Here is a 27,400-nt window from a genome sequence, read left to right on the forward strand (position 1 = left end):
GTCCAGGTAATCCTGAATTAGTGCGTATTAATTTTATTTAGGTTATCAATCAAAATTAAAATGTAAAATTAAAAAATTGAAATCTTGCAGCTCTGTCCCCCAAGAATATGTCTGTGGAAGGAGTTAAATTTGAGAAATACTGTCCTAAATGATTCTCAAATTTTCTTTTCTCTTTTCTTTTTCCACTCTGAAAATTTAAGAATCTCTTACCATAAGTTTAATTCTGCATTCCAGAATTGCAAGATTATGTTCATTTCCCATTTTGGTCTTTAGTGTGAATAGTTAATTTCTTTCATAACAAAGAAGAATCCACAGATGATGATTCTGTTATTTTTGTTAAGTTCTTTTCCATGTCTCAAGCCCTTAAGAAATGGAATTAGTGTGAAATACATTGACTTAAAGCTTTATTCATGTTTGCCCCCTGCCACTATAAATAAAGCCATGTGTTACTTTGAGGAAAAAAAAAGATGTAAGGAGAGCCTGAACTAAGAGGGTAGGAGTCTGTTTAGAAAGGAGGGGATGTGAGTATAGGGAATGCAAGAGCAATATTTTCTGAAGACAGTTTCTAGATGAGCTGTTATGATGGAACCTGGGCAAAGGACCTAATAGCTGGGTTTTCCAGGCCCAAACCCACTGTGCTAGGGATTTTAAGGCCACAGCTCTGCCCCTGCAGAATATTACAACCTGTTGGGATCTGAGAACACTAGATGGTCCTTTTCTTGAAGGAATTCATGGGGCTCCCTTTGGGTATAATTTAGGCAGCAGGGAGAGTCAGGCTGAACTACTTCCAGGAGCACATCAGTGAGACTGAGCAGGTGCTGGTCAGCCCCTCAGAGGCTCGCACCATTCTGGAACCTGATGCTGGCATATGTGACCGGGGGTTTTCTGGGAGAGGGCTCGTATACAGTCAGGTAAGTACAGGACAACAATGACACGGCATCTTATAACAAGGAGCCTCAGAGATCCCCTGGCTTCTCCTCATTTTATAAATGGCTTAACTGAGGCACAGAGAGTGAAATAACTTAAAGGTCATAGAGCTGGTAAGCAGCACAACCAAGAACAGAATTTACCTTCTTGGTTTATAACCTGATGCTTCTTTCACAGCACACTGGCTCTTCTGGCACCAAAGCCACAATGAGATTAGTAGAACATGAACTGGGGACAACTATTTACCTTTATAGCAACTCAAGTAAAAAAAAAGAAAGCTAGGATAGAGACAGACTAGGTAATAAAACCACCTTTATGAACAAAGAGATTGAGCGGCAATGAACTGGGTACTCACAAGGCGAGGAGTCTATAAAATTTGGGTCGATGTTATGCAGCAGCTCCATCCTCGGGGACGGGCTTCCTTCACTAGAAAAGAATTTGTTAGGAAACATTAATTTCCTCTCTCAAGTGGGTACAAGTTATTTTAATACTTCCTTTCCTTGTACTTGTAGGAAAAACAGATCTGCCAGTTAACAACTTTGTCCTGAGTTAAGAGGTCCCACAATCTGTGGTTGGTACATTTTCAAGTAATCATCATTTGTCTACATAGTAATAATGACTAAACATTTATATAAAATTGAAAATATCAAGCGTATACTGATTTAAAAAAAAAAAAGAGTCCAGTGACCCTTGCCTCTAAACAATAAGGCTGTATTTAAACATGATCATTCTTTACATTAGAGAAATGAGAAACCAAGTCATCCTGTAGTGACAGCTGCCTTCACACTGAACATTCACAAGGAAATGGGGAAAGAACATCCGCCATAAAGCTGGCACCAATATTATAGATCAATACACTTTTTAAAAACTGGCCTACATCAGAAAAATTAATGTCTTTTATGGATTGATAAGGAAACATACTTAAATCTGAACAATGAAATTTGGATTTAGTATGAATGAATGTGAAATATCTAGATCTCGTTAACCTTTTTTAAAAGTATACATGTAATTACAATGCCAAACTACACTAGTGCTGAAACACAAGTGCTGAATATTAGTGTTGAAAAGAAACTTGGAAAAGACTTAGTCCAACCCCATCATGTTACAAATGAGGAAGGTTCATAGTACGTTGTTGGCAGGGTCGGGTTCTAAGCCTCACAGGATGGGTTCTTAAAACACTGGGACCATGAGCACCACCAGATGTATGTGGGTGATGCATGAAGTATCCAGGTTATTTTACTCGTACAGACTCAGCCTTGTGGAATTGGTTGTCAAGAGTAATTTCATTGGTATTTATGCTCCCCAGTGTGACAGAGTTAGATTCAGCAGTGGTTTCCCTATGCATGACTCTTCTGTCCTTCTATACAAACCTATAATTTGTACTACAGTTGGTAGGTATACATCTAAGAGACTTAAATCTTTGGACTGTCCATGTGCCAACTGAGTCCTGAATTTCAATGGAGTTGCAACACCCACTCTCCAGTTCAATGGACTCACCCAGAACAACTATCAGGGAGGAGATGATGGACAAAAAACATACCAAGGAACCGAGAGAGCCTACAACTGCAAACTAGAGAGCCACATCATCAGATGAAAGATCAAAGCCCTCCTCAAATAATGGTGGAGTGGGCATCACCATCCCAGAGTCCTCAGGATTGGGAAACTGACTATGGACTAAAATAAACTTACTAGTATTCTACTATAGTCTTATTGTGCTCCTAGCAATGGAAGAATTACCACTGTTGTGGAGACAGTGACCCATGGATATCCTGTGGTTACGGAGAGGGAGAAAAAGGTATAATAAGGGGGCATTTTCGGGACCTGGGAATCATCCTGAATGACAGTACAATGACAGATACAGGTCATTATATACCCAGCCATAACCTACAGAGTTGAAAGGGAGAGAGTGTAAACTACAATGTAAACTATAATCCTTGTTTAGTGGCAATGGTCTAAATGTGTTTATCAATTGCAATGAGTGTACTATATTGATGAAAGATGTTGCTAATGTGGGAAAATGTCAAAGGTGTGGGGAGCGGGGCATATGGGAATCCCTATATATTCTCTGTAACATTTATGTAATTGAAGGATATTTTAAAAATAAAAAAGTGGGAAACAGACTTGGCCCAGTGGTTAGGGCGTCCGTCTACCACATGGGAGGTCCGCGGTTCAAACCCCGGGCCTCCTTGACCCGTGTGGAGCTGGCCCATGTGCAGTGCTGATGAGCGCAAAGAGTGCCGCGCCACGCAGGGGTGTCCCCTGCATAGGGGAGCCCCATGCACAAGGAGTGTACCCGTGGGGAGAGCCGCCCAGCGCGAAACAAAGTGCAGCCTGCCCAGGAATGGCACCGCCTACACTTCCCGTGCCGCTGACGACAACAGAAGCGGACAAAGAAACAAGATGCAGCAAATAGACACAGAGAACAGAGAACCAGAGGAGGGGGGGAATTAAATAAATAAATAAATCTTTAAAAAATAAAAATAAAAAAGTGAAAAAAAATATTAAAAAAAAAAAGTAATTTGATTCATTGGGAGAGTCCTGAGGATTACTTGATAAATTAAAAGCTGTTCAGCTAAGTACTAAAAGTTTGCACACATCTGAATATCCAGTAAGGCTCTTGATATAACCAGAAGGACATGCTTTCAGGTAGCCTAGTGTCCCTACCCCAAACTCACAACTAGTTGTCTATGTAATGGTTTGGGATTTCAAGAACCAGTAAAATTTTAAAAATTTTAAATGAAAAATAAATAAAAAATAAAAAATAAAAATTGGGTTGCAGTTGGCAAACATAAACAAGCAAACAAATATTCTAAAAACCAAGAAAACTTCAACTACTTTCACTATTACTTCATAAAATAAAGATAAATTTAACATTAAAAAGTGGGAAGGGGGAAGTGGCTGTGGCTCAATCAGTTGGGCTCCCGTCTATCATATGGGAGGCCTGGGTTCGCATCCCGGGGCCTCCTTGTGAAGGCAGGCTGGCCCACGCCCACATGGAGAGCTGACAGCCCCATGACTGTGTGGAGAGCTGATGCAGCCAGATGACACAACAAAGGGAGACAAGCAGACACAGAAGAACACACAGCAAATGGACACAGAGAGCAGACAGCAAAAACAAGCTGCAAGGTGGGGGAGGGGAAATAAGTAAAATAAAATAAAATTTTAAAAAGTTGAAAAGACAGTCCTTTAAATGGAATACATTTAATGTTAATATCTTATAGGATTTCTTTGTCCCTCTCTATTCCACCAAGCACACTAACTAGCGAGAGTGGAAGAGACACACTCAGGGGGGCCTCTGGTTCTGGGTGCAGCAGAGGCAGTACTGCAGGGGGAGGGCACATCTCCCAGAGCCTTTCTCATTTTCTTCCTGAGGGCACTTTAACTACTGGCATGTCTTGGTTACTGTCAACCAGTCCAGAATACCAGGAACTAGAGTTTGGGGAAGAATAAAAATGTAGGGCCAATATATTAATACATAACCACTCATCTTTAATAGCAGAGTTCACTGAAATATCCAAAAATATTAGGCACAATTAAATAAAGGATCTTTTTTAATAACTTGAGAGAGAGTATACCTATATTTTATACATTTATTTCACTTCTCTGTTACTCAGAAAAACCACATGTATTTTCAAATAAGGGTTATTAAGATGAGATGATATTTTTAACACCATAGTTGTGGATAATCCCAGTGGCTAATTATTTCTTGGAAAAAATCCTCAGAGGCAAAACATCATGATGCAAATAGGAGCCAAAAAAACAAACCCAAAACTATCTTAAGTATATTCTGATACTGCTTTTTGAAATGAACTAATCAGAATATTTTGATAAGGATGTGATTAAAGATATGGGCCAAGAAAACACAATATGTGGTAAATGATTAAAACAAAAGCCAAAACATCCTTAATAATTCCAAGTCATTAAATAAAACAAGAAAATCAAATGAACATTTAAGAGAACCAAATAAGATATCATAAATTTGGGATTGCCCTCACCTCAAAATATGAAATACCCCTAGACAAGCTTATGTATACCCCTAGACAAGCTTATGTATCAATTCCCTGGTGTCAATCCTTTGTAAAATGATGGATTTTAGAAACATCTTCAAGTGGATTTTTCAAAGGTGTATACATACAAGGGAAGGGAGATAGTAATAATGGAAATATGGGAAAATATTATGATTAAATGTTAACTAGAGTGGCAGGATGGGTGGAGTGAGATGACAGAGGATTTTCACTTTTTACAGTGGATTTACAACTAATATGTATTACTACGGTAATCAAGAAATAAAGTAAGATTCTAAAATGAAGTATATGTGTACTTTGTGGAAATTTCAGAGCTCACATGAACAAAGCTTAAAAGTGAAACAAGAAGAAACTCAGATTTTACAGAGTCCTAGGAGTTTAAAGTCAGGAAAACTCTCCATGACTACAATGTGCATTTGCCAGTTTTTGGAATTCAATTGTATTCTACGCAGTTATTAACTATCACATAATTAATCATGTAATTTCCTTCTCAGGAATCTAGAAATTTCCTTCTGTGCTTAAGAACACAGTGGCCTTTACCAAAAGGTAGAAGAAACAGGAATGGAGTTAGGGCCATGAGGTTCTCAAGTCCTACCAATGAGAGAGTTATTTGGGTTTCCGTAAAGGATGCAGGACCTTACAGCCTGCAAGGGGAAGGATGGAGAGAGGAAGAGAGAGGAGAGGACTGCAGGTCTCCATTAGTTATCACACATTAAATCATTAGCACAGATCCACTAAAATAATTAATACACACACATACATAAACACACATATATACCAATTCAAGAAGGCACCAAAACCTTATAATAAGGTTAATTTCAGTAGAGACAGGGGCACAGTATGTTGATGCTGGAACAGGGACAGGAGACTCAGGTCTACTCAGGTCACCTGCAAGAGTTCACAGGGAGAATGAGGCTGGTGGGACTCAAACTTTAATATACATATGAATCATCTTGGGATCTTGTTAAAATGTCGTTTTTGACTTAGAGAGTTGGATGCAGCCCAAGGTTCTGCCTTTCTAATGGGTTCCCAGGTGATGCTGATGCTCCTGGGCTGAGGACCACATTTTGACTAGCAAGGTTTGAGGAAGCCTCCGACAGTCTTTCTGCACAATTAGAAAAACATTTAGATTGGAGGAAATTCTATGGCAATGGCTCTCAACCTTGGCTGCACGATGCAATGCAATCACAGGGGCTTTAAAAAGTACGGATGCCCGGCTTCCTCCCCTAGAGACTGATTTAGTTGGTCTGGGGTTAAGCTCTCTGATTTTAAAAAATCGTATTTATTGAGATATAATTTACAAACCATACAATTCACCCGTGTAAGGTGAACAATTGAATGTTTTTCAGTATATTCATATGGTTGCACAGCCATCACCACAGCCTAATTTTAGAATAGGTTGTCCCCACTAAAAGAAACCCTGTGCACCTTAGCAGTCACTCCACTTCCCTCCATGCCCTTACCCTCATAGCCCTAGGCAACCACTAACCTATTTTTATTTCTATAGATTTGTCTGTTCTGCGCATTTCATATAAATGGAATCAGATAATATGCTATACTTCTTTCGCTTAGTGTAACATTTTCAAGGTTGATCCACGTTGCAGGCTGTGTCAGTACTTCTTTTTAATTGTTGAATAAGATTCCTTTAATTGCTATATATTTCTGGATATGTATCACATTTTCTTTATCCATTCATCAATAAATGGGCATTTGGGTTGTTTCCACATTCGGGCTATTATGAATAATGCTGCTATGAAGATTAATGTATAAATTTTTATGTGGATATGTTTTCATTTGTTTTGCATATATACACAGGACTATAATTACTGGATAGTATGGTAATTCTATGATTAAGTTTTTGAGGAACTGCTAAACTGTTTTCCAAAGTAGTGGCACCATTTTACATTTCCACTGGCAATAGAGAAAATTCCAATTTCTCCACATCCTTGTCAACAATTTTTATTGTCCTTTTTTTAAACACATTTTAAAAAAGATTTATTATTATTATTTTTTAACTTATTTCTCTCCCCATCCCCCTCGCCCCCCCCATTTCTGCTCTCTGTGTCCATTCGCTGTGTGTTCTTCTATGTCTGTTTGCATTCTTGTCAGTGGCAACGGGAATCTGTGTGTCTTTTTTTGTTGTGTCATCTTGCTGCATCAGCTCTCTATGTGTGCAGCACCACTCCTGGGCAGGCTGCGCGTTTTTTTTCAATGGGATGTCTCTCCTTGTGGGGTGCACTCCTTGCACATGGGGCTCCCCATCCCCCGCGTGGCACAGCACTCCTTGCACACAGCAGCACTGTGTGTGGGCCAGCTCATCACATAGGTCAGGAGGCCCTGGGTTTGAACCCTGGATCTCCTATATGGCAGGCAGACGCTCTATCAGTTGAGCCACATCCGCTTCCCATTTTTTTTTAACTTTTTTTTTTAAGATTTAGCTTTTGATTATAGCCATCCTAATAGATATGAAATGGTATCTCATTGTAGTTTTGATTTGTACTTCCCTAATGAAAATATTAAGGGTTTTTTCATGTGCTTGCTGGCCATATGTATATCTTCCTTGGAGAAATGTTCAGATACCTTGCCTGTTTTTTTTTTTTAAACTGAATTATTTGCCTTTTTAGTATTGAGTTGCAAGAGTTATTTATATTTTCTAAATGCAAATCCCTTATCAGATATAAGGTTTGAAAATATTTTCTCACATTCTTTGGGTTGTCTTTTCACTTTCTTGATGGTGTACATTGAAGGACAAAAACTATTATTTGTGATGTAGTCCAGTTTATCTTTTTTCCTTCTGCTGCTTATACTTTGGTACTGTATCAAAGAAACTATTGCCTAACCCAAGGTCACAAAGATTTATTTCTGTTTTCTTCTAAGTGTTTTAAAGTTTTAGTTCCTACATTTAGGTCTATAATCTACTTTAGGTTAATTTTTTTTTTTTAAGATTTATTTATTTTATTTATTTCTCTCCCCTTCCCCCCCACCCCAGTTGTCTGTTCTCTGTGTCTATTTGCTGCGTGTTCTTCTTTGTTCACTTCTGTTGTTGTCAGCAGCACAGGAATCTGTGTTTCTTTTTTTGTTGCATCATCTTGTCATGTCAGCTCTCCGTGTGTGCGGCGCCATTCTTGGGCAGGCTGAACTTTCTTTCGCGCTGGGTGGCTCTCCTTATGGGGCACACTCCTTGCGGTTCCCCTACGTGGGGGACACCCCTGCGTGGCAGGGCACTCCTTGCGCGCATCAGCACTGCAGGTGGGCCAGCTCCACACAGGTCAAGGAGGCCCGGGGTTTGAACCACAGACCTCCCATATGGTAGATGGACGCCCTAACCACTGGGCCAAGTTTGCTTCCCTAGGTTAATTTTTGCATATTGCATGAGGTAGGAGCCCAACTTCATTCTTTTGCCTGTGGATATCCAGTTGTCCCAGCACCACCTGTTGAAATGAAAATTCTTTCCCTGTTGAATTATCTTGGTGTCCTTGTCAAAAATGCAAACTGATTTTAACATACACCAAGATTGTTGCTGTTTGGGAGCCATGTATAATGATAAGCATGTATGTTTTATAAGTTCAGAACTTTTACTATATACTTATTATTTATGTATACTCATATATGAATGATAAACTTCAATTAAAAAGTTAAAAAAAAAAGGAAAAAAAACTTTACAGCTAAGATTGAGAACCAATGCTCTTGAGTCTTTCCATGTGAGGTTATCACATTTGATGTTCTAAATTCTTTATTTTTTTCCTGTAGAACATATATGAACTGTGCCCATATATAATAGTGGTATCCCCTTGTAAGGGAGTCTTGGTTCCTCAGAAAGTACAACCAGAAATCTACTAACTTCCTACAACCATGCCCTTTAATATATTCCTGTATTTAAACATAAGTACCTTAAACACAAGTTTTAGATTGTGACACAATTTTTCCTACTTTTGGTAAAAGTACTCTTGGTAAGAGTACTTTGGTAAGAGTACATCCCAAAGTGGGATGGAGAAAAAACAAGTGTGTGTTGTATGTTCATAATACAGTTTTCAGCAATATCAACTATGTGATCAATGTAATCTTGTAGAATAAACAGTGACCTCGATTATTGCTATACTACAATACATGTTAATTTCTATCTTTTATATATAACAACATATATAACCATTCATAGTTAATGCTACAAATATGACTCTTTTTTATCTTATACTGTCCCAAAGTTTCATTTTCATGCAATAAATCAACCACATCATGAAGTGGGCAATGTCAGTAGCTTCAATAGTGTATGGTCTTCCTTCTAATGAATTCTGAAGGCCTCACTCTCTTGTAAGCAGTACAGAATAGTCTTGAGGAGTGTTGACTTTGAGAATTTGCATCTCAACTCGACAAATTACTGGCTATGTACCCTTGAACCTTACTTTGCTCATTAGTGGAATGTGGATACAGTACCTGCCTTACAGGGTTATTGTGAGAATTAACTGAGGTAACTTATGTTGTACCTGGGATACAGTAAATGATGAATAAAATGGTAGCCTACCAAAAAAAGTAGCTCTTTTATTACAGACTATGGAATGCTGACTCTGCAGATGGAAAGCACATAAGCACAGATTCAAGGCTATTACCTAAGACACAGATTTAGTTGTTCTGGGATTTGACTAAATAATTTTTGAATTTCCCAGGTGAAAACAATGTATTCAGTGTAATACGTAAATACAATGGATCATTAATTTTACTATCCATTCTTTTTGCTGGCAAGGTTTCCCTTACAGAATATGCTAGGGTAGCTGTAACTTTAATTTCTAAGACATTGTGTGATGTTCTCTCCCTTGTTATAGTATCTTTTTAGAAAATTATATGTCATATCTGGCTAAGTCATGCCATATTTGCCAAGCAAATAAAACAATTATATTTCAGTATATGACCTAGGAATTTTTCTAATTTTTTCTTGTTTAAGCACATGGTATAGTTTAGCTGTATAAACACTACCATCTTCATCAGACTGATGATTCCACTTGTAAAATTTGAATCTCTGAATAATTAGTGATGATGTTCACAGAAAATGATTTTTCAATTATCATACAACTTCATTAAATGCACTAGTTTCACTGAATCAAAGCAATGGGAGTTTTGATGACAGCAAATATTTGGGTTCCAGGCTGATAGGGACAAAGTGGAGCTCTCTAATTAATTTCTTTAAGGTAGACATCTATGGCACACTGCATCATATCCCTCATACACCTCCACTAGTGTACAGTAATGGCTATAGCAGTGAGTAAAGAATTATGTTTGGGTGGCAGACTTGGCCCAGTGGTTAGGGCATCCATCTACCACATGGGAGGTCCACGGTTCAAACCCCGGGCCTCCTTGACCCGTGTGGAGCTGGCCCATGCGCAGTGCTGATGAGCACAAGGAGTGCCCGGCCACGCAGGGGTGTCCCCCGTGTAGGCGAGCCCCACACGCAAGGAGTGTGCCCCATAAGGAGAGCCACCCAGCGCGAAAGAAAGTTCAGCCTGCCCAGGAATGGTGCCACACACACGGAGAGCTAACACAACAAGATGATGCAACAAAGCAAAATGAAACACAGATTCCCGTGTCGCTGACAACAACAGAAGCAGATAAAGAAGAACACACAGCAAATAGACACAGAGAACAGACAACCGGGGTGGGGGGTGGAAGGGGAGAGAAATAAAAAAAAAATCTGTAAAAAAAAGAATTATGTAATGAAAAAGAACTGAATCATTTCATTCACCACTGACCACTTAATGATAGAGACCTATCTCTAGAACAGTGAAATGGACATGTTTCACCCATGTCCATATCTCACCTAACTAGAGTTATTTTGTTTCATTTGTTTGTTTTGGCCAGACATATTTGAATAATAGTAGCCTGTCTTTATAGGGCATTTATTATGTGCCACATACTATTCAAAATGCTTTACGTGTGCTATGACCTGTCATTGAATCCTCAATACTATGAGGTAGACACAATTGTGGCACAGAGTGACTAAAAGATTTATAAGATTTCATGGTTGAGCAGATGATGGGGCCAGGTTTGGAACTCAGGCAGACTGGCTCCTGAATTCTCACTCCTAACTACTGGGCTAAGTTGCCTCCTTACTGGAAAGCAGATTTGGCTCAACTTATAGAGCATCTGTCTACCATAAGGGAGGTTCAGGGTTCAAACCCAGGGCCTCCTGACCCATGTGGTAAGCTAGCCCATGTGCAGTGCTGATGCGTGGAAGGAGTGCCATGCCACGTAGGGGTGTCCCCCATATAGGGGAACCTCATGCACAAGGAGTGGGCCCTGCAAGGAGAGCTGCCCGACACAAAAAAAGCGCAGCCTGCCCAGGTGTGGCACTGCACACACGGAGAGCTGACGTAGCAAGATGATGCAACAAAAAAAGAAATGCAGATTCCTGATGTGGCTAGAAGAATGCAAGCAGACACAGAAGAACACACAGCGAATAGACACAGAGAGCACACAATGGGGGAAAGGGGAAGAGAAATAAATTAAAAAATAAATCTTAAAAAAAATTGCCTCCTTACTAAAATGTAGACATGGTCTCACTGTCTCCTGGAATGTGTTGTTTCCACTCATTTAGTTTATTTTTAAGCTTCTATCAGCAAATATCTCTAGTTACAGCAAAATGCCTTCTACTAACGAAAGAGTTAATCATTTTTCTCCATCTTCTATTAAAGTCTTAGATTAAGGTTGTTGAGATTGAATCATGCCCTCCACAAAAGACATGTTCAAATCTTAATCTATGTTCTTCAGGACCTGTTTGTAAATAGAACCTCTGAAGATCTTATTATTAGACAAGAGGAGGTCAAATAATCAGGGCTGGTATTAATCTGTACGATGGGGGCCTTATGGAGAGAGGAAATCCAGACACAGTCAGGTAAAAGCCATAATTCAGAAGAAGCCATTTGTCAGTAACAGCCAGAAGTCATAAGAAGCCAGAGAGGAGAGAGAGGCTGTCATATGACAGAAGACCCCCAATACCAGAATGCTGGCAAAGCATGGCTTTGCCGATGGCTTGATTTTCGACTTCTAGCCTTCAGAACCGTGAGAAAACAAATGCTTGTCACTTAAGCCAGCCCATTGGGTGGTATTTGTCAAAGCAACTCTGGCAAATTAAGACAAGTGGTATTATATAGTCAATTGTCCCTGATGAGATTTCAGCATTCAATTTTTAATTTACACCAAGTTTCACATTTTCTAGATTTTTTTTTTAAGGAAAGGACATACTGGTCAGTGAGTAGTTTCCAATAAACTATAAATATTTTCTAAAAGTCTACAGTTTCAGACACTGAGATCACAGTACTGTCCATTTATAAATAGAGTTTCCAGTTTTTAACTTTCATTTTCCATCTATTTGAAGGGTGGGGCAGTAAAACATTCCCCATAAATAAATGAAATGCAATTACATTCCACACTTCTTTTACCACTAGCTGTTGACCATCTGTCATAAAAAAGACACACCCTGGGAGGCAATATCAAAATTTCAGAAACAAAAATAGCCATGGAATATATAATGGAGAAATTTTGAGAAAAAAAGTTATTGATTAAATAATTTAAGAGACATCCTTGGGGTAACTTCCAGTCTGTTAACCCTTTGTTAGCATTATCATCATTATCATCTTCACTTTCATTTACTGAGCTCTTCCTATTTTCTAAACCCTGTGCTAAGTACTTTATATATATTCTTACACTAAATCCTTGAAAATGCCTATGGGGTAGGTACTACTATTATATTTTACAGACAAGGAAATTGATGCTTAGAGACATTAAGTAACTTGCTCAAGATCACACAAATAAAAAAATGGGAGAAACAGAATTTGAACCAGATCTAACCATAGAGTGCACATTTTTAACCACTATACTAGTAGAATTCATTGGAAGACTTAATTTATTCATTATGTAGATGTGGGTGATATTGGGTTTGTGTAAATTCCATGCTTCTTGAAAGGACATTTTAACATGCAAACATTACCATGAATAAACAGTTTAGGCATGGAAATTATAAAATTTTGACTAAATTTGGTGAGGAAATATGTAAGTTGAATTCATTTGATATGGAGTTATACATATGAAAAAGACTTTTTCATGTACATTTTTATTGAGGAGGTGTATTACACTTTTAAAGTACAATATCCAAGAAATTATCAATATTATTTTAAAAAAAAAACAACACTGAATGATACCCTGAATCTAATCTTTTGCTACTCATTACTAAAAAATAATTGGTAGGATTTCTGGGTTAGTATCAGAGCAAAGCAGCAGGGCCTAATATGCCTTTTTCCCCAATTTCCATTATAATACCCATGAAGAGTTACAAAAAGATGAAAACCTGGCAACAGCATTGGAAACTGAAGAGAACACCAGATGCCAAAGTCTCGAAGGGATTTTCACTAAATCCAATGCAGAAGAGATTAACAACATATTCTTGGATTCTACCATAAGAATCTAAACCTGATCCCAAATAAAGCAGAAAAAGATGGATTCACTTTTTCTACCTCTAGCTATAAGACACAGGGGTTGCACTAAACAAAAATGGACAATAGTCTCCCATTAACTCTCTTCAGAGCTAGCCAGTCAGACCCTAACTCCTCCATCCCTAATTGCTTCCCTCTCTATGGCCATGGAGGTAGTAAAACACAGGATTAACATGGGAGCAAATAAAACAAATTAGGCATGATGTATAGACTCCTGGAATGGAAAACCACCAAACAAAAATTTCTATAACAACCTTATGAGCACTATATACTGTGGGCATAGGTAGAAGCCCTTCAACCAGAAATGTTGGTAAAGTAGGAAATTAAAAAATAATAGGTCATTCTTTAAATATTTTGCTTTATCTTAAAAACTGAAACATATACATATATTAGGTATGGTCACTTACCAGTCTTTAGATGCAAAGTCACAGAATGGAGTTGCCTACCATCTTTATATCATAAACCATATCTATAATGCTTCAACTACATTTCTAATACTGTCTTTCTTAAAGTGGAGCAAAAACCTGAAAACACTTGTTTCCAGGTTTTCATGAAATAATAGTGGTCATCTGAACTTAAATTTCTCCATCCATGCTCCTTAAAATTCATACAGAGTGACTTTTGGTCTACCAAGATGGTGGCGTAAGATACTCCGGGGTGCCGTTCCCCCACAGAATGTTTGAACCACTAACAAAAAAAGTTAGAGAGTTGCAGTAACTGGGCAAGCACTGAATCAATAAAAGGCAGCTTTTAAAATGGTAAGAGAATGGGAAGCGGACTTGGCCCAGTGGTTAGGGCACCCGTCTACCACATGAGAGGTCCGCGGTTCAAACCCTGGGCCTCCTTGACCCGTGTGGAGCTGGCCCACACACAGTGCTGATGCACGTAAGGAGTGCCCTGCCATGCAGGGGAGTCCCCGCTCAGGGGAGCCCCACATACAAGGAGTGCACCCCGTAAGGAGAGCGGCCCAGCACGAAAGAAAGTGCAGCCTGCCCAGGAATAGCGCCGCACACACGGAGAGCTGACACAACAAGATGACACAACAAAAAGAAACACAGATTCCCGTGCCACTGACAACAACAGAAGCGGACAAAGAATACTCAGCAAATAGACACAGAGAACAGACAACTGGGGCAGGGGGAAGAAGGGGAGAGAAATAAATAAATAAATAAATAAATCTTTAAAAAAAAAAAAAAGGTAAGAAAACCTTGTGGTGTCTTTGCTAGCCCCTCCCCTACCCCCTCTCTGGTGCCAGGTGATGCCAGCCTGCACTCCCATTGTGGGTCCCTGGCCCTATTCCTGAGGAAGCAGAGTAACCTTTATGTGCATACTGGGATTGCTGTATGTCAGTGTCAATCTAGCAGGTGGCAGCCTAAAAGACTGAAGCAGGACAATCTTTTATGGCTCACCCTCCCAGAAATTGCCCTTCAGGCAGAAGCAGCTTGCAGACAACTAACAGTGTAAAAAAGTCAAAAGAGCCTGAGTTACTTGATGTAAGACTATTGAATAGTAGTACTTTTGAATATGTTCTCTGGGGGAAAAATCATACAGAGTGATTAGGAAAGAAACTGAGGGGAGTGAGTAGATAACCATCTGAGACCTGAAGAGCCAGTGCAGGTGCCTACATTGGGGCAGGGTCAAGGTTGGGATTATGGAGACAGGGTGAAGGGATACACAAGAGGAGAAAGGACTCAGACCACAGGGCCTCAACCTGAAAGACAAAATACTAATACAGGTCCAATACCTGGTGATCAGAGCACTGGCTACTGGGGAGTCAAAAAAAAGGGGCTTGGAAAATGTGCAGGACAAAAGGGGCACCAATGCTAAGAGAGGGGCAGTTGGGGAACAGGTGTCTTCTGATGGTTAATGGTAGAGGAAAATAAGGGAGTGGCTGAAGATCAAGGTCCTATTGTTTCAGTAAGCAGACTAAAAAGAGACAGCATTTATTAAAGAAACTGCACTTCCCTGTAGCAAGAGAAGATACATGAACTAAGAAGTAAATTAAAACTACCCAAATCCTACCCCTCACAGATCACCTGCTATTGCAGGTCCAGGAAAAGCCAACATATATAAATGTCAGCAGCGGCAACACTGAAAGAACGTACAATACAAAGTTACTGTAGAAATTTTAAAAATTAGAAAATGAGGATTCAAAACTTTTGACAAATGAAAACATTCCCCCGCTATGGAAGAAAAAAGCCACAAAGCAGAGGGAAACTCTTACATAGTAACTCAACATGAATTTAATATAATTAAATCAGCAATTGTCAATATAAAAAAACACCAAGAATCAGAAATTTTAAAACTTAGAATAGACATAGATAAGCAGAAAGATGTGAAACAAGAGTTCACCAAACTCCATAAATACATTGAGAAAATGACAAAATCTCAGACTGAAAATATATGAAAGCCTACAGAAAACAGAAATGAAAAGAGAAAAGAATGAATTCAAAATAAAGAATAAAGAGTTAAAAAGGATCAGAGTGAAAGTAATAGTGACCGAAGGTATGTAAAGGAGATTCAATAATACAAATCATTGGAGTCTCTAAAGAGGAAAAACAAAAAATGGAACATAACTAATATTTAAAACTATAATTCAAGAAAACTTAAAAAAAATAAAAGCAGACATGATCTTACAGAGTGAAATAACCCACTGTGTATCTGGAAAAAGTGATCCCGCATGGGTCACCAGGAGAACTGTTTAATCCTGAAGAAAGACCTTTTGCAAACTGGAATTAAAGGCGGCCAATCTTTTTCCAGTTTCTCTGCAGGCAGAGGCAAGCATGTGCTGAACTCTTAAAGGTTACTTCCGATCAAGATAATCTTACAATAGAAACGTGGATTTATAATCCAAAATTTGGCAATATGGGCAAACGTCAATGATTTGGCCTTTGCCAAAAATAATAACCTCAATGAACTGGGAACAAAGGAAATTATTTAAAATGAATTGCGCTGTTTCTCAACTCAAGCCTACCCTCATCTGGCAAATTGTGCTGCAGAGTTTTGATTTCATTTGCTGTCGTGAAAGTCAGGGCTTACAAAATTTTTGCCACTGAAAAAAAGAAAATAAAATCAAAACTGACTGGATATCATACATGACACAAATGTTACCATAAACCTCAACAGCCTTTACCTTGATAATTAAGGAGAAGCTGAATTGAAGTTCATGTTTTACTTGAGTTGGAAAATTTTATTTCCTTGTTTTCATGAAATGAATATTAATTTTTGCAATAAAAATGAGCAAGAGAGGCATATGTTTATAAAGAATATTTTTCATATTTTTCTATGTGTGAAGAAAATCAATTTCCAATACAATTTCATAAACTCTATATAAATTTTTGCACGTTTAGGTACATTTTTTTCTGTTTAAGTCGACAGCTTTCATCAGAGTCTCAAAAAGATCAATGATCAAAAAATGGCTGGGGGGAAGCCCTATGATTTAGGTATCCACCACACATGACACACACACACAGGATTTCAAAATAATTCAAAAACTGTATGGAAGAAAATAAAACCACATATTTAGAAGAAAATATATAGATACATATTTAGTACACGTCAGGGTAAGAAAGGGCTTTCTGAATAAAAAGAGCAAGAGAAAAACTGACTTCAACAACAAATAAAAATGGGAAAGACATTCATGTCACAAACATCATCAACAAAATTAAAAGGAAAATAAGGAAAAATACTTGCAAGAAATACAACAGTCAAGAGGCTTAAGTAAATGTAAAGATGCATGAAGCAAAAACTCTCAAGAGTTGGAATATAAACATTTAAAAGAACAATCTCTTTAATAACAAAGAAATTCAAGTTAAAATAAAATCATTATTTGTCTATAATAATAACAAAGATTATTTTTTTAAACTATGCAAAGTCAAAGCTGTAAAGGAGATGAGAACCCTTATAAACCAATGGAATAAGTGTACATTGTAACAGCCTTTTAATAAAATGATTCTATAATGTATATCAAAAGCTTTTTAAATGGTCATTCTCTTTAGCTCAATAATTTAATTTCAAATGCTTATGTCTAAGGGCACAATCTAAAGTGCAGACAGAGTCATGTACAAAGTATTTATTATAGTGTTATTCCTTAAAAAAATCAAAGTTAAGGGAATGATTAAATATATCAAAGTATATACCTATGATAGAATACACAGTCTTTAAAATAGTGGTTGCAATGAGTTTTTTGGATGACATGATAAAAAACCGATGATATATGTTAAATGAGGAAAAAGAGTAGGCAAAAACGTTGAAAAGAAAAATTCTAAGAAAATGTGACAATATGCTTACACTAGATGTTTCCAGGTAGGTATTTGGATGGTTATTTTTATTTCCTATACTTTGCACTAGACAATTAACACATCAGTAAAAACAATACTTCCAATATACATATATATGTGTGTATATTTTTTATAAATTGTATGCATGTGCTATCTACCAATATATTATGTACTGTATAAAACATACATTTAAGAAAAGGGTAAACTAAAATGAAACATGAGAAGAAGTCTCAGGAGTTCGTCCTGAACTCCAGGGGATCACCTGGTACCCTCTCAGGCATGTGCCTCCCACGGCAGGTGGTGAGGGACATTGTTCTAGACTGTGGGGGCTAGGCAGGAGAAGGGCCAGCACTGTTTCCACAGCTGAGTTGTGATCCTGATCCCTGGAATACATCTCCATTTTTTTTCATCTATATATTTACTTGTTTATTACCTTTCTCCCCTACTAGAATATAAGCCCCATGAGAGCCAGGACCTTGCCCTTCTTGTTCAGTCCTGATTCCTCGGCACCTAGACAGAGGCTGGGACATAGTAGGTGCTCATTACCAATAAATGAAAACAAATCTATTCCCTGAGAACTGCTCCTCAACTCATATTCCAGCTCCTTCACCCTGTCTGGCCCTGTGCTCTTCTAACCCCTTGCAGAAAGCTAACAAAACCTTCTTAGCACAGCTTCTCCACTTCAAAGTGCATCCGTCCCTTAACCGATCTTCGGGAGAGGCTGAGGGCAACGTTGCTTTTCGTGCAAAACACAGGTCCACAATCTCAAATTTGGAAGTTAAAAATACATATATAACTCTAATATTTCTAGTGGCATTTCCCTTTTAAAAACATCTCTTTGTAAGCCAAACTATCATTTAAACACAAAAAGCTATCATTCTGACTCAAAAGAGTCAAGCTTTTCAAGAAGTTTCAGTCCTAGGAGGAAAGAGAGAAAGATGTCTAGATACCTGATGGTTTTCCACACGTTGAAGCCATCTAGGGGCTTGGTGCCATTTGTTTGTCCCCCGGCCAGCTTCACGAGAGTTGGCAGCCAGTCAGAAATGTGGATGAGTTCCCGGTTTTTCACACCCTTCTGTTTCAGCAGGGGGCTTGCCACAAAGCCCACCCCTCGAACACCTCCTTCCCAAAGGGTCCATTTTCTTCCTCGAAGGGGCCAGTTATTGCCCCCTGCCAAGGTCTGCCCTCCATTATCTGAAACACAATCAGGTCTTGGTATGAGGAAAATGTTAACCACTAAATAGATTTAAGAACAGAAGCCTTGATTGTACATTCCATGTAAGAAAAAATTTAAAACTCCTCTTTCCCCTCTCCCATACCAACTACCCTTTTCCCATCCCACACTACCTTCTATTACACAGAAATGACCAGTGTCCAGCATGATACAGTTATGATATAAGACCTTTAAATTCTCTGCAAATAGGGCCCACTGAAAAATAAGGAAATTTCCAGATTGAAATTACTGTGCCAGGCAATCAGCCAAGTTTCAAATGCATGTGTGCAACTTTATATTGCACAGGAGGGCGTCTACATGTAAGCCGAGGCCCTCCTGGTACAGGAAAAGGAACTTCTGAGATAACATCACTTAGTGACCTAAGTGCTAAGTAGGGACAGAGGACATTTTTATTTCCCTTTTAGAAATATTTTCTAACATTTGAACTGGTAACTGATTTAGCATTCTATTCCTTGGTGGTCTTCCTTAAGTGTGAAAGTTGAAGATTCCCCAATGGGCTGTATGTTGCTGTAAATAGGAGAGTCAGTTAGAAAAAAGAATTATGAGAAAAATTTCTCTCTTCCTGATATGATGGCAAAATTAAGCTTCATTGTGGGCAAGGCAAGGAAAGAGAGGGTTTCTCTTCCAAGACAGCAGAGGGTATGGCGAATATTGATGAAGAGTCAAAGGTACAAAAGTGACTGAAGTTAAGTAGCTTACCAGCCAGATGGGCTCAGAGTTAGAAATGAAGTTGAGCTACAGAACATAAAAAGTGATATTTCTTTAATACTGAAGTTATGGAGTCATAGTAGCTCCAAAATTATCCATGCACTTAGGTGATTTTAGAGCAGGGGTTCTTAACTTTTTTGTTCCATGGTCAATCAGGTAAAAACCATGGACCACTTACTAAGCCCACACTATACTCTCTATTATTTAATAAATATATCACACCCATACCCACATGTCCCCACAAGATTCATGTTTTTTAATTTCAATTCAAGTTCACAGACCCCTTGTTAAGAACCCTTGCTTTAGAGATACATTTTAAGTAACACTTATTTGCATATATACTATAATTCAGTGAAAAGTTGAAAAAGAAACAATCAAAAAACAACAAACAAAACACTTATCCAAATGAGCCACACGAGGGCAGTAGGACAGACTTGCTCTGTAGAACATATTAGACTAATAAAATTGAATAGTTTTTCTAAATTATTATGTATTTTATTTTTAATCTTTAAACCTATGTTACTATTTCATTTTCCAATTAATTGAATTTGGCTTCATTTTTTAAGAAGTTTTGGCTTCATTTTTTAAGACGTTTTGGATCATTTCAACTATGCCAGGGGAGGAACTTTGCTGGGGGATGTCACTGATGGAGGATGCATGGGTGGAAGGGAGTTTTCCAGGGCATACATATAGGGTATATAGATATGTTCAGATGTTCATTGGGTAGTGACATAGTGGGAAGAGTTTCACATGAAAACTGAGGGAGTGCTGAGTTCCTATCCTGGGGAGCTCTGATGGATTCCCCAATGGAACAGCAACAAGCCTCCAAGTGCAAGGGCAAAGACCAGTGAAGAAGGATGGTCCAGTGTTGGGCCCTTGATGCTGATGACTAGGCTTATGAGCCTGTGTGCTTAAAATTTCAACCTGGCCTAGAGCTGCAAGGTACCTAAAAGTTACCTCCTGAGAGGCTCCATATTGCTCAAGTGTGGCCACTCTCTAAGCCAAACTCAGCATGTAAATGCATTACCTACCCCCCTGCATGGGACATGACTCCTGGGGATGAGCCTGCCTGGCGCTGAGGGATTACAACCAAGGCTATTGATGCAACTAGAAAAAGGCCTTGAATAAAAGAGGGAAATGATAAAGACAAATGAGTTTATATGGCTAAGAGACTTCAAAATGAGTTGGGATGTCATCAGAGGGGTTGTGCTTACACATGTCTCAGCAGGAACTCAGAGACAGCCAAAGTATATACAACCCCAGGTAGTGGTGCTCCTGAGGGCTACAGAGACACACAGGTTCTATAGTCATGGCAGATAGCTCTAGAGTTCAGTACCTTGCCAGTGGGCCCTACTTTGGAGTTTGTGCTCCTGAGTGTGATGGAGTTGTACTCAGATATGACTTCTCTACACATGCCTCTTCTGTCACTTTTACAGAATCTGTGATTGCTGCTGGGATTGGTGTATCTCAGGAAACTAGAATCTCTAGACTGTCCACGTGCCAGCTGGGCCCTGAGCCTCAGCAGAGTTGCAACACCTACTCTCCAGTTCATTGGACTTATCCAGGTCTGCTAACAAGGAGGTGAGGATGGTCAGTCACCACATCAGGGAACCAAGTCTACAACTGCAAGCAGGAGAATCCCATCCATCAGCCATGGGTGATCAAAGCCCCCTCTCAGTTTAGAGGTGGAGTGGGCATCGCCGTCCCAGGATCCTCAGGATGGAGGAATAAAATATGGATTAGAGTGGACTTACTGGTATTCTACTATAGAATTATTGTGACTCTACCAATGGAAGAAATTATGTCATTAATGTGGAGACAGTGGCCATGGGAGTTGCTGAAGGCAGGGAGTTGGAAAAAGAGGTGTGATATGGGGGTATTCTGACAACTTGGAGTTGTCTTGAATGATATTGCAGGGACAGATGCAGGACAATATATATCCTGCCATAACCCACTGAATGGACTGGGAGAGAGTGTAAACTACAACATAAACTATAATCCATACTGTGTAGCAGTGCTCCAGAATATATTCGTCAAATGCAATGTGAATACCACACTAATGAAAGAAGTTGTTGATGGGAGGAGTGAGGGGTGTGGGGAGTGTGGTAAATGGGAACTTCCTATATTTTTTAATGTAACATTTTATGTGATCTAGATATCTTTAAAACAATAACAACAACAACAACAACAAAAAAAAACCTGAATACAGAACTCACAAATCTACCAATGTCACAGGATGCACAAGGGAGGAAAGAGAACTAACATTTGTTAAGCACCCGCCAAGCCGAGACATTACTCGGCAGTCATTCACATTATACCTCACAGAGCCTAGAGTCTCACAGACCTGGAATTTAAGCCTGACTGCCCACTCATGGGATTGTGACCAGGGGAAGTATCGTTCCCTTTGTTTCCTCATCTTTAATGTGGAGATAATAATTAGCACCTTGAGAATTAAATCACAGCATTTATGAAAATTGCTTGGCAGGGTGCTTGATACGATGTAGCTACTGCTGTTACTGTTTTTAGTTTTTACCACCCAAATAATCTATTATTATAACAATTTTATTGGTAAAAATACAATAAGGTTTGGGAAGGTCAAACAGCTAGAAAGTGGTAAAGTTACCTGGATCCTAACAAGGGCTGTTTGACTCCAATTCAGGCTCCTTCCAGGTTCCTGAAGTCCCTAGTGTACAGTTATTTCATGAAGGGTAGTGGAGAGGAAGAGTCTTAAGCTAGATGAGAGGCAAGTAGCAATTCCTCAACACATGGGCTGACAATCAAGGTCATCATTTCATATCACAGACTTATAAGAACTTTTTCCTAAACCTCGTTACATCTTTTCTTGGTAAAAAACTCGAGGCCCAAACATTCACCCATGACAATTTATTGAATATAATTTCACATTCAAGCTGAGCAGACATGTATATTCAAAAAACAAAACAAAAAAGGGCACCATCTCTAGATAGAGGGAAGTTCTTCTATTCACTCCATTCACAGAGTACCCTGGTCACCCATAATTTATGGGTGTTTTTAAACTTAGAAGGTGTTGTTCATGTGATACAAAAATGCATGAGAGGCGGCGGACTTGGCCCAGTGGTTAGGGCATCCATCTACTACATGGGAGGTCCACGGTTCAAACCCTCGGTCTCCTCGACCTGTGTGGAGCTGGCCCATGCGCAGTGCTGATGTTCGCAAGGAGTGCCATGCCACACAGGTGTGTCCCCGCATTGGGGAGCCCCACATGCAAGGAGTGCGCCCCGTAAGGAGAGCCGCCCAGCGCAAAAGAAAGTGCAGCCTGCCCAGGAATGGTGCTGCATACATAGAGAGCTGACCCAACAAGATGACGCAACGAAAAGAAACACAGATTCCCCTGCCGCTGACAACAACAGAAGCGGACAAAGAAGATGCAGCAAATAGACACAGAGAACAGACAACCGGGTGTGGGGGGGAGGGGAGAGAAATAAATAAATAAATAAATGTTTTTAAAAAATGCATGAGAAAGAAATCAATTTACACTTTACCCATGATATCAAGAATGAATGAGACAAACACTAAAATTTAATGTTTTCTAGATTGCTATAAATGATACAAACTCTATACTCATAGATTCCAGGGTCTTATGTTATCTTTTCTTAAAAAATTTATTTCTCTCCCATTCCCCCCCGCCGACTCCCTCCCCCCCATTGTCTTCTCTCTGTGTCCATTCCCTGTGTGTTCTTCTGTGACCACTTCTATCCTTATCAGTGGCACTGGGAATCTGTGTCTCTTTTTGTTGCATCATCTTGCTGTGTCAGCTCTCCGTGTGTGCAATGCCATTCTTGGGCAGGCTGTGCTTTCTTTTGTGCTGGGCGGCTCTCCTTACGGGGTGCACTCCTTGCACGTGGGTTTCCCCTACGTGGGGGACACCCCTGCGTGGCACGGCACTCCTTGCGCAAATCAGCACTGCGCGTGGGCCAGCTTCACACGGGTCGAGGAGGCCCAGGATTTGAACCGCAGACCCCCATATGGTAGGCGGACGCCCTATCCATTGGGCCAAGTACGCTTCCCATTGTCTTCTTTTTAAATAGATAAAGTCCTTTGAGATATTATATAACATGCTCTTCAGTTTCACATATTTGTTAGTGCTCAATTAAAAGAAATACTGGATGCTGGCAATGGTGGAAATAAAAATGGATAGGATACAGATAAGAGTGACTGGGTCTGGAATTTGATTCAAGAAATGGCTCTTTGGTTATGACTCAGGAAGGAAAATACTCTGGGCTGTAAAGAGAATTTGGCCACTGTTGTTACTGTAGGGGCTAGAAGGTATTTTCACAGATTATTAGGGAAGTGCTGATGCTGTAAGTGTGACTGTTTTTGCCATTAGCTCACTGTGACGTTTCTTCCATTAGCAATGCTAAGAGATTCTATCATCAGTTATTCAAAGTGGCTCCTACCATCATTTTTTAAGACAGTCCAGAGAGAGGGCACTGCTAGTTGACACACCTGTAACTTCTCTTGGACTCGCCATCATAGAGCCAACTGCAGAATTAGTAGGAAGCATTAGTTTTAGAAACTCAGCTTTGCCATGGCCTGCCTCCCACAACCACATGGAAGAAAGTGAGGATCTGGCTGATGGTTGCTGCTTACTCAGCAAAGAGACAGAATCCATTGACTCAGGCTTAAGTTGGTTAAATGTGTGAGAAATGAGGTGCTGTTGATGATTTTGTGTATAATCTCCAGAGTTTTTCAAAGAGTTTGATATAAAGCTGATTAGAGTAATAGCAAGAATAAAATAGGCTCACCTGAAAAGGGACAGAAGAGGGTTTCCTATATTGATTGCTCGCTTAAGTCCAGTATACATTTAAAAAAAAATACCCAATGGACCAACCACTATTCCAAACATATATCTTCTTATTTCCCTTCTATTTTTCTTTTCGGTGAAGTTAATATTTTTTCTTGGTAACAATTCATTTTCCAGAGAAATTTTTCTTGTTTAATTTCCTGACTGACTTGTTTAAAATTTCCAAATCAAAATAAGATGACTTTGAATAATAAAGGAAGCTATGAAACATTTTTTCAGGGAAACAGTTTTTCAGCAATGTTTTGGCAGAGGGAAAACATAATTATAAAACCGTTGCTGTCTAGAAAAGAAATGTCAAAATAAAATAAATGCTGTCATATACAGACTGTAACCCTCACTTTATAATTCATTATTGAACAAAAATAACTGTCAAAAAGACATGGAAAAACATCAGCTAGCCAAAGATCTGAACAAAAACATTAAGTATACCACATTGAAGCCTCATCCATATCCAGCTGATAAAAATTAAGATGAAACCATTTCAACAACATTTACGTTTTAAGGACTACTCCCCAAACAATTTAAACAATTGACTGTGGAAGGCTGCCCTGAACTGTCAGCATATATCTCTACCTTGCCACCCCAATGGATCCTTCAAACTCGGCTTTCTCAGAACACCCTCCTCAGCTAAATAAGGGATCATGGAAAAAAAAGCAAAGAAGCCTCCAACAAACCTGCAGCAGGGCCCGGACTTTCCTCTGACCATGAGTATGTCAGATGAGTAGGAAACGTGAGAAAACATGAGTAGGAAACAAAGAGAAACCTTTGTGCAAAAAAAGTACCTACTTGCTGATAGTTGACACTTTTGGATTAATTTCCTTAATTTGTAAAATACAAAAATCTTTTGGAGAGTTAACACATGTCTTCGTAGTCATCTAAAGGGTCAGACACATTCAATTGTTTCCTACAAAAAAGATTTGGGAGAACATATCTACCTGGATACTTAACTTACAACCTGACCATCTTCTCAAATCTCTTTTCCTCCTGCTCCACACTCAGTCATTCTGATTGAATGGACATTCAATTGTGTAAATTCTGTCTTTAAAATGGTTTCAAATCCATCTCCTCTATTTAGTCCCTCTGCCTTGAGTCTGGATTGCAGGCTCCTCACCTAGAGTAATTTACATACTGCTTCCTGTGCTGCCAGAGTTGTCTTTGTAAAGTCCAAAAACAACCAGGACCCATCTTTGTTTAAACAAATCTGGTTACCTCCCAAAGCCTTCAGGAAAACATCCAATCTCTTCAGCCCCATGTACAGAATACTTCGCGTCTGGCCCTAATCTCTTGGTCATCAACTCCTGCACTCCTCAATAAAAAGCACCCTGTGCTTCAAGCACATGGAACTAACGCCTCCTTGTTCAGAATATGTCATGCCCTTCCATGCTAACCTTGTCTCTGTAAATGCTGTGTCCCTTGCCTAAAATGCCTTTCCCTTTCTTCCTGCCTAAGTTAAATTTTAAGTGTCAGGTTAAATACCATATCTTCTGTAAACTTTTTAAAAAATTAATTTTATTTACACACATTCCATATCCATGAAATATACACTCCCCCTTTCCCCATCTCCTGGTAACATCTAATCCACTTTCTGTCTCTGTGGATTTGCTATTTCTAGACATCCCTTATAAGTGACATCATGCAATATTTGTCCTTGTGCGTCTTGCTTTCACTGAGGATAATGTTTTCAAGCTTCTTCATGGTGAAATGTCTTCAGAACTTCATTCTTTCTCATGGCCAAATATGCCACGGTGGATACATACCCCATTTTGTTTATCCATTCATTTGTTGACGGACACTTGGGTTATTTCCATCTCTTGTCTATTGTGAATAATGCTGCTATACACATTAGTGTACAAGTATCTGTTTGAGAACCTATTTTCGCTTTCTTTGGGTATTTATCTAGAAGTGAAATTGCTAGTCATACGGTAATTCTATATTTAACTTTTTGGGGACCTGCCTTATTGCTTTCTACAGTGACTGTACCATTTTACATTCCCACCAACAATGCTCTAGAATTCCAATTTCTCTGCATCCTCTCCACCACTTATTTCCCATTTTTAAAAAACAATAGCCATCCTAGTGGGTATGAGTGGTAGCTCACTGTGGTTTTGATTTGCATTTCCCTAATGGCTATGATAATGAGCATCTTCTTGTATGCTTGTCAGCCATTTGTATATTTTTCCTTGGAGAAATTTCTATTCACGTCCTTTTTTCCATTTTTTAATTATCAATTTTATTGAAACATTCATAAGCCATACAATCCACCTAAAGTGTACAATCAATAGCGTTTAGTCATCACTTTTCTCTGTCGTCCTCAATAGCCACATGCATATTTCATTGACACACATGTGGCAGGAGTTAAAGCTGTAAATTCATGTAAGTTACTCAATCTTTTGAGTTTAGGTTTCTGCATTAGAGAAACAAGGATAACAATAATATCTATCTTAATATAGTGCCTGGCATAAAATCAGCACTGAGTCAAAAATATTAGCTACTTTTATTTGTGATACTCAACAGCAGAAGCATCAAAGTATACAGAGTAAATCAGATGCTTATCTGTGTATTTACTAAATATATACTAGGTTTAGGTATCAGAGTCACTCTCTAAAATACCATGTTGGTAAGAGGAAAGTATCCTAAGCACAGAGCTCTCTTAGGCTGCACTCTTTACTCTGTAGATAATTTCTTCAGTCATAGAAACACAATGAATTGTTAAAGGTTTTGTTATTATTGGGGCAGAGCCAGGATGACTACATTCTGCTTCCATGAGTTTAAATAGAGCGTACCAGCTAGCAAAGAAAGAGGCACAATAGCCATAGTCTGTGATTCAAATTAAACATCAGAAAATGAGTATTTGCTCAAATAGTCATTTAAATATTTGTAGGGGTGTTCCTGCAACACTATATTTC

General features: G+C 39.0%; 1 protein-coding gene across 4 annotated transcripts in view; it reads right to left on the reverse strand.

Moving 5' to 3' along the window:
• The window catches only part of ARSB (arylsulfatase B), a 344,495-nt gene that overhangs the window by 228,677 nt on the left and 88,418 nt on the right, over window positions 1-27,400 (reverse strand). For all 4 annotated transcript variants that reach the window (XM_058275266.2, XM_058275258.2, XM_004449669.4 and 1 more), the window contains 2 exons: window positions 18,660-18,903; window positions 1,283-1,353 (listed from right to left, as the gene is read on the reverse strand). In XM_058275266.2, the coding sequence (XP_058131249.1) occupies window positions 1,283-1,353; window positions 18,660-18,903 (315 nt within the window). The remainder of the gene's footprint in view (window positions 1-1,282; window positions 1,354-18,659; window positions 18,904-27,400) is intronic.

Source organism: Dasypus novemcinctus, chromosome 2 (assembly GCF_030445035.2).
Source record: "Dasypus novemcinctus isolate mDasNov1 chromosome 2, mDasNov1.1.hap2, whole genome shotgun sequence".
NCBI lineage: Eukaryota > Metazoa > Chordata > Mammalia > Cingulata > Dasypodidae > Dasypus > Dasypus novemcinctus.